Source organism: Motacilla alba, chromosome 6, assembly GCF_015832195.1.
Source record: "Motacilla alba alba isolate MOTALB_02 chromosome 6, Motacilla_alba_V1.0_pri, whole genome shotgun sequence".
Classification (NCBI taxonomy): Eukaryota; Metazoa; Chordata; class Aves; order Passeriformes; family Motacillidae; genus Motacilla; species Motacilla alba.
Window position 1 is genome coordinate 24,868,997 of NC_052021.1, and position 7,319 is coordinate 24,876,315.

The 7,319-nt window shown below is 40.7% G+C and overlaps 1 protein-coding gene across 1 annotated transcript in view; it reads left to right on the top strand.

The window, feature by feature from the left end:
• Positions 1-4,869, top strand: part of SORCS3 (sortilin related VPS10 domain containing receptor 3) — a 268,231-nt gene extending 263,362 nt beyond the window's left edge. Inside the window, exon 27 of the mRNA XM_038140273.1 lies at positions 572-4,869. Coding sequence (XP_037996201.1) covers positions 572-636 — 65 coding nt within the window. The 3' untranslated portion in view covers positions 637-4,869. The remainder of the gene's footprint in view (positions 1-571) is intronic.
• Positions 4,870-7,319: the final 2,450 nt, after the last annotated feature.

Below are 7,319 nucleotides of genomic sequence, written 5' to 3' on the forward strand. Positions count from 1 at the left end.
CAGCTGAGTTCTGTTCCACAGTCTGGGTGAAGATTTTGGTCTTTTGGGTATTAGGAGAGGCAGTGACTGTAACCCTGGGTTCAAGTAGAGCCCTGAGGCACTGGGATAGGGAGTAAATCTCTCTCAGCAGCAGGATAATAGAGTTTCTCTTCTAGCTTTTCAGCTTTTCCCAGGGTAGGAACCTGTCTCCAGCAGTAGGTATAAAGAAGTTAGTAATAGCTGTGGCTCACACCTATTCCTGCTCATGACCCAACCTCTCTTGTGGAGGAATGCCAAATTCCCTGTACGCTCAGAAGAATCAGCTGAGCCAGGCTCACACTGTTGGTGTGCTGTGATTACAAGCAAATATGTCTCTAATAACTTAATGAGTTTACTGCTGGTCAGCTGAGCTGTAGTAATTGAGTTTTCTGCATGCTCCCTGCTTATTGCAAATACATAAAAGAATGTGTTACGTTTAAGCATCTTTTCTGTATTTATGCTTACACTACCACTTCCTAAAGAGTGAGAAGCAATATAGACCAAACTGTTGGAGCCACTGCACTGATTCTCTTCTCCATTTTCTCCTCCACAGGAAGCATCTCAACAATTGCCAACAGTGAAAGCACAAAGGAAATCCCCAACTGCACTAGTGTTTAATACTGAGAATCCACTTGGTCTACAGCATTTCTGAATTTTTATTTGTAATTATTATTGTTATAATTACTATTATTATTATGAAAAAAGAAAGAGTTATATGTCATTATTATCATTTGGGAGGGAATGGGGTGGACTTTTTGTGTTTACCAGGGCTGCATTCATAAATAGCAGATGTTCTTTATATTTAGGGAATACACATCAGCTTAGAAATAAAAAGCAAAGAATGAGTCAAGTGTGCAATGAGATTTGAATGCCAGCTTCCTGTTACATACAGAATGGGAATTAAGTATTCAAATCCAACAGATAGGTGTTGTACCTTAGGCAACACGTAAGTAAATTGTCCCTTTTCAGCCCTTTTCAGAATAAGTCATGAATCAGCTGCTTCATCCTGCCAGAGGGTTCAGACTGGGTTGTTGGACCAGGCTCTGCAACATGCCAACATCCCTCGCTTTCCAGTGACATGCATGTCTCAGCTTTTTGCAGGATCTTGCCTCTTTTAATTGCTTTTAATTTCAGTCACCCTCTGGCACTGTTGACTGCTGAGAAAGGAAAAGAAAAAATCAGAGCAAACACACATGTCAGTGTTCCTTGGACCACAGACTGGCTGGAGGGGACAGCACCACAAGCAGTGGAGGAGCAAGGCTGAGTTTATGAATGCAGCCCGAACCCTGTGCATGTGAATAGCGAGGATGCCGAAGGCCTACTGTAGATAATTACAGTGTACATAGCTTTTTATTTCTTGGGAAATAATTTAATGTTTAGTAAAAGAAGATATGTTTAAAAGAAAACCTGAACCACACACACACATGCACGCCCACGTGCACACACACACACACACCCCACGTACACGCCAGCCAAACAGGGACCCTGGTGAGCACTTGAGTCACACTTTGGTTCCAAGTGTATTCCAGTTGTCTGTCATACTTCAATCTGACACTGCTCTCTATAAAGAGAGTAGTTTATTTCTCTACGTATAACTGCAAGCCTTTTTTTACATATGGTGTCATTTCCTGTGATGGAGCAGAAAAAGATATAAGCAGCCAGACCATGAGCCTGTCATAAATATTTTAATGATGTTTATCATCTATTCATCCTTGTCACTGTTGCCCACTTCTGAGAATGATCTTCGTGGCATCTGTTAGTGAAAATGAGGAAAAGAATCCTGAAATTATCACCATCTCTGTGTAGGTAAATATCAGTGGCCTTGCCATACCCAGCACAACCTCAGCTCAACAGTGGGCAGGTTGCAGTAGCTTTATTCCCAGGGGGAAGTCATGCTTTTTGCAGTTCAGCTGATGAAGTGAAGTGCTATTTAGGGTGTGTAAGAGTAGTAAATTTTGGCTGAACATGATGTATGCGATTAGGGACTGCTCTTTGGAGAGGGCAGTGGAGGGTCAGACCTGCATTAATGAGCTGTGAAAGGTTCTTTCTTGTGAGAGCTGCAGAGTGGCAGCTTCCAGTTCAGAGTGGAGATTTCTGCATGGTGTGTTGGTGTTTTCTGATTAGAACGGGAAGATTAATGAAGAGAAGGTATTGAAAAAGCTCTTTAGAAATTTTTTACTACACTGAACTAAGGATATCTCTATGAAGAGATTCTTTCTGATGATGTTGGAGTTTTGAGGCAAGATGTTAACTTAGTGGTGAGTTACTTTTCATCCATTTTTTCTTGAGTTGATGATGTCAAAAATGAGCCTTATTCTGCAGAGTATTGACTTGTAGGACCCAGCAGGAGGGAAAGGAAGATTGGGGGCATCTCTGGGAAGATGTTCTAGTCTTTCTGTGCTAACAGGAGGCAGAAATGACAGCAGATGACAATGTTTGTTATCATTTCTTAGGGTCTGGGTACAGGACTTCAATCACCTTGAATATACCTGGGCTGAAATGAGGAGGTGGCTGGAATTTAGGTGTTACTTGCTATCCATCTGCATTGCAACAGCCAGTGGGCTACAAACCAGCCTCAGCCACATGTGTTCACTCTGTTAGTGGGCTGGAATGTCTTTCAAAGGTTAAAATCCTGGTGGCTCTGCAGGTGGAGAGAAAAGTGGTTAAACGCAATTTTGCAAAACTCAGGAAGTGCTTCAAGATTAAAGTTGTAAACCTAAGAAATAAGGAAAAACTGTTTCTTGAGAGTACTAAACCTAAATATTCTCAGGTTTTTTTTCAGTCAGATTTGTGGATTTTTTTTCTGTTGATTTAAAAATATTTCTCTTCTGCTTTCCCCCTCACTTTCCTGCTCTGGTTTCTAATGCAAGGTGAAGAGCGATGGCTGTGTGATTCTATTTAACCTTGGTTTCCATCCATCACAAGTGCATAAACTGTTGCATTACTGTCTCTGTTCTACTGAAACTCCACAGTAGTTTACAGTAATGGTGATAAGACTGTTAGCACAAGGCCACAGCTTCCCATCTAGGTATAGGTGGGAGGGATGTACATAAACAATGGTCCCATGGGCTTTGAGCTAAAGTGTGGGCTGATCTCAGTCTTTGCTGATCATTAGGATTTGAGGTATTGCTGTGGTGAGCTGCTGCAGAGGGCTGAATGTAAAATACTCAGTATTTTCTGTATTAACTTTTTCCTTTATAAACCATGAGGCAAAGTGATGATTTTCATTGTTTGGAATTTTGTAGCTTTTTCATGGGCTTTATCTCATGTAGTTTTAACAAGAAAGGCAGAGGATTACACATTTCACAATTCTTTTTATTAATTTCTTTTCACATTTTCTTTACATTTTATTCCTTTACACTTTTTTAAAAATTGCTGTTAAATGTCTCAAATGGGAGAAAGTAAGAAGGAAAAATTGAGAATAAGCTGTTGAAAAAAATGGAAAAAAAAGTCACTTCTCAAAAAGAAATTTAATCTCAGTGAAGGCTGAGAAATTTCTGAATGACAGTTTTGGAGAAACATCTGTCTAGAAAGTAATTTTTCATTTAAAATGATCCTAAAGTATCCTACAAAGCAAACAAGAAAAATCCATGAAGCCAAAACTGCATGTCAAAAAAACCTGACTGATTCTTATGTTTGCTAAAATTTCCTCTTCCATAAGACTTGGTGGGTGTCACTGCCTCTCAGTGTAGTTTGTCACATGCTGTCAGGACCAGGGTGTGGGCCCCAGGCACATCCCCAAGGTGTGCCTGGCACCACATTCACCAGGTCATTCCTGCTTCTTTAGGGAACAGTCATGGCTGATGGCAGCTGGAGAAAGCTTGGGTTCATCACTGAAATCTGCTCCTTTGGAATACAAGAAGGGTGATTACTGCGTTCCTCTCTGTCCATGGGACCTCTGTAAGGCTTGGACTGGGCAGCCAGCCCTCTTCACCATTTTGAAAGTACTGAGCTGCAGTGTTAGCACAGACTGGAGTATTGGCCACTTTTATTTGTCTTGCTGGGAAATAACCACTTGGGCTTGTCATTAGGGTTTTTTCCCCTGCAAGTTTTACCCCTGAGGGAAATGTAGTGGAAGTTGTAAATTGTTATTTACCTGAGTAATGAGAGAAATAGGCAATGGCATCAATGGAACATAAATAGCTCCCACACTGTAATTATGTAAAAAGAGGAAATGAAAGAGAGAGAGAGACAGAGAGCAAGAGACTGGGTCAGTGCCCTCTATCACTGCCAGCCTTTCCCCCATGATGGATTAGCTGTAATTTAGGAATAATGCATGAGATCTGGAGACTAGATGCAGCTTTTGGTTCTGTGTGGCTGACAGTCTGATATAAACCATGAATAGATCATTTGTTTAGTTTAACCAGTACTCAAGAACCCTAACACTAAACCTGGAAGGATCAGAGGTGAGACCAGAGTGACAGGGGGCTACTGAGTGTTTCAGACACAGTTGCCATCAATGACAGCATGTGTAGGAAGTATGCATTTTCTTCTGGACAAAACTTTGGTTTCACAGATGTACAAAGATGTCCTAATGTCCTGTCCTCCTCCTTTTCCCTTCAGTCAGCTCCCACGCATATTCCAGGTCTAATGAACCGAACCAGAATCCTCACATTCTTTCTGATGATGTTGGACAGTGCATTAAACCCAAACCACCACTGTGGTTTCAAAGGATTAAATGAGACAGACAATTGCAATACCTGTATTGAACACAGTAATACAACTGCATGAGTCATATATATACATATATATATACTGTTCTTGGTTTTATTGTTCCATTTGAATATTTCTACTGTAAAAAAGGCAGTGGTTTTGAAATTGTTGAAAATAAATGTATTTTTGTACATCAGAGTTACCCCTGGCTGCTTTTTCAATCCTTGTTCTTTTTAGATTTCCTTTTGGCAAAGTCTTCTTTCTCTTCTGAATTTCCCTTGCCATATGTATCCCTCCAACTTTGTTGTTCAGGGTCATGCATGCACATGGAGTGTCAACAGAGAAATGTTCTAAGGCAAGACTTTTAAGATAAAGGAGAAAACAGCTTCCTCTCCTTCCTTCTTAGTGCTCCTCTCCAAAAATAATGATCTTTTTACCTTTCCATTCTACAGGCTGATTCTCTATGGAGCCTTGGAGGTGAATAGGAGGGGAGAACACTCTGCTTGTACAAGCACAACCCCATAAATCCCATGGTCTCACCTGTCTGATTTGAACTTGTAAGAGACTGTAAAATGCCAATGTGGGGGAAAAAAAAGAAAATAAAAAAGTTTCTTCACTCCTTGGCACAAGAGACTGTTGAAAAACAGAAAAGAGAGCATGGAAATATGTCTCTGGATATGTATCAGCCATCTCCACCCATGCACATGCATGCAAACCCCACTCTCCCTCCTTTCCCTTAGGTCTGAGGTCCATAAACTGCAGTTGCTTCTGGTTTTTCTTTATGTCAGAAAGCTGAGAAAGGCAGTGAAGGACTGGGTTGGCCATCCCCGTGTGATGTATGAGATGCTTTCAGCATGGCAGAAGACCTCTCAGCTTTTAAAATATTTGTGTCTGTCCCCCTTTACAGCAATGATAGTGTAACACTTGTGTTCGTGGGATCCTGAACTACAAGTTATGGACAGACGAGCACAAAGGATGAAATTGCCATGGCTTAACAAGCTACCACTGAGAGCCAGTGCTCAACTGTTCAGAAACCCAGCTAAGTGCAGCTGTGGAGTCAAGTGCAGACACTTAAACTTCATAGCCTAGAAACATGAGCAGTAGCTCAATCTTTGCCTGAATCCAGCTGTTTTTTCTGTGATGGATGGACCTCTTATTCCCTTTATTAGGGCAGTGTAAGCATTGTTTACTACATTATGAAATTGTCGTGGTTGTGCCAAATACCCCTCTGTCAGGGAATTGGTGCCTCTCAGGAAAATGCATCATAACTGCTCCTGGAGTCAGCTCCTCACTGTCTTGTTCGACTCACGGCACCACACACTTCGACCAGCTGAGGCTGTGCTTAGCTGACTTTGCTTCTTTGCCTGGGTCTTCCCTTTTCCTTGGCCCTCTCCCCAGTGAAGTACTCTGATTATTAAGGAATATCAAAGCCCCATTGCATTACTGACATATTATTGTAATACATCACTTGAGTGCTGGTCTGCTGTTGTATATCATGGTGCTACATCAGGGAAATGGCAGGTGACAGGAGCCCCAGACCCAGAGACAAATCACTTTTCTAAGCTTTATGGCCTTTTTTTTTTTTTCCCCAAGACAACAAATAAAGGCAAGGAAAGCAGTATTGGACTGCTGCCATGAAGCTTTCAAAACCTTTAAATATATTTATATCTACATTTTTCCCTTGACCCTGAAACATTAATTAAACAAATTTGCTGATGTTTCTATATGAGACCATAGAGATGAGTTTATTTTGGGTCGTGGAGGAAAGAAGAATTGCTCACTAGGAACTGTTCCATACATGTCTGTGAGAGAGCAGAAAAGAAAGATTTGTGCTCGCAAAATAAAAAATAATTTGTTCCTGAATTTCAAAAAAATTATTAGTAGTAGGTCAATTGACTATATTTTAAATGTAGTTGAGCAGGTAGAGGTAGGACTGAAGGTAATTGTGCTGTTGGTGTTGGGATTTTACCCTTGATAAATATAAAAATATTTGTTTTACAAGTGCTTTATGGTGGTTCTCCCTTTTCAGGCCCCCTGATATCAGTGAATTTAGTCTTGATTTACACTAGTTTGAGCTCTCACATTAAGAGGAGTTACATGCAAACTTCAAAGATGGAATGAATCCTTTTTAATGCCTTATTGTGAATGTCAAGCAGTTTTCAGACCAAAATTTAGAGGAGATTGTAATACTACTACTAATAAAAAATCACATACAGGGATGTAGTTGGAAGGAAGGAGTAGCATATTTATTAAATTAAACAGAAATGTTATGATGATGTATGTTTTTAAAGTCTTGTGTTGGCTTCATGAACCTGAAAGGCAAAAAGGAGAGAAAAACTGGAAGCCAGATATGAAGCAGAGTGAGGAAGAAGAGAGGTGGACCAGGCTGGCTGGGATCCTGTGGCTGACCAGAAGACACATGAGTGAGATGGTTGGTTAATCATTTAATAACTTTAGCACAGGGAGTTTCTAAAGTCTCAGGCTGGATCAACTGGATCAATAGGAGATGTAGCACATTCAGGGCATATAAGATGGAGTCATCTCTTCTTCCACATCCTGATGCTCAGCATTGAAATTCAAATTTTAAGCAAGTGATTCCCTACTGAAGTCCCAGTGTTGAGCATTGAGGATAATGACAAAGCAGTGCT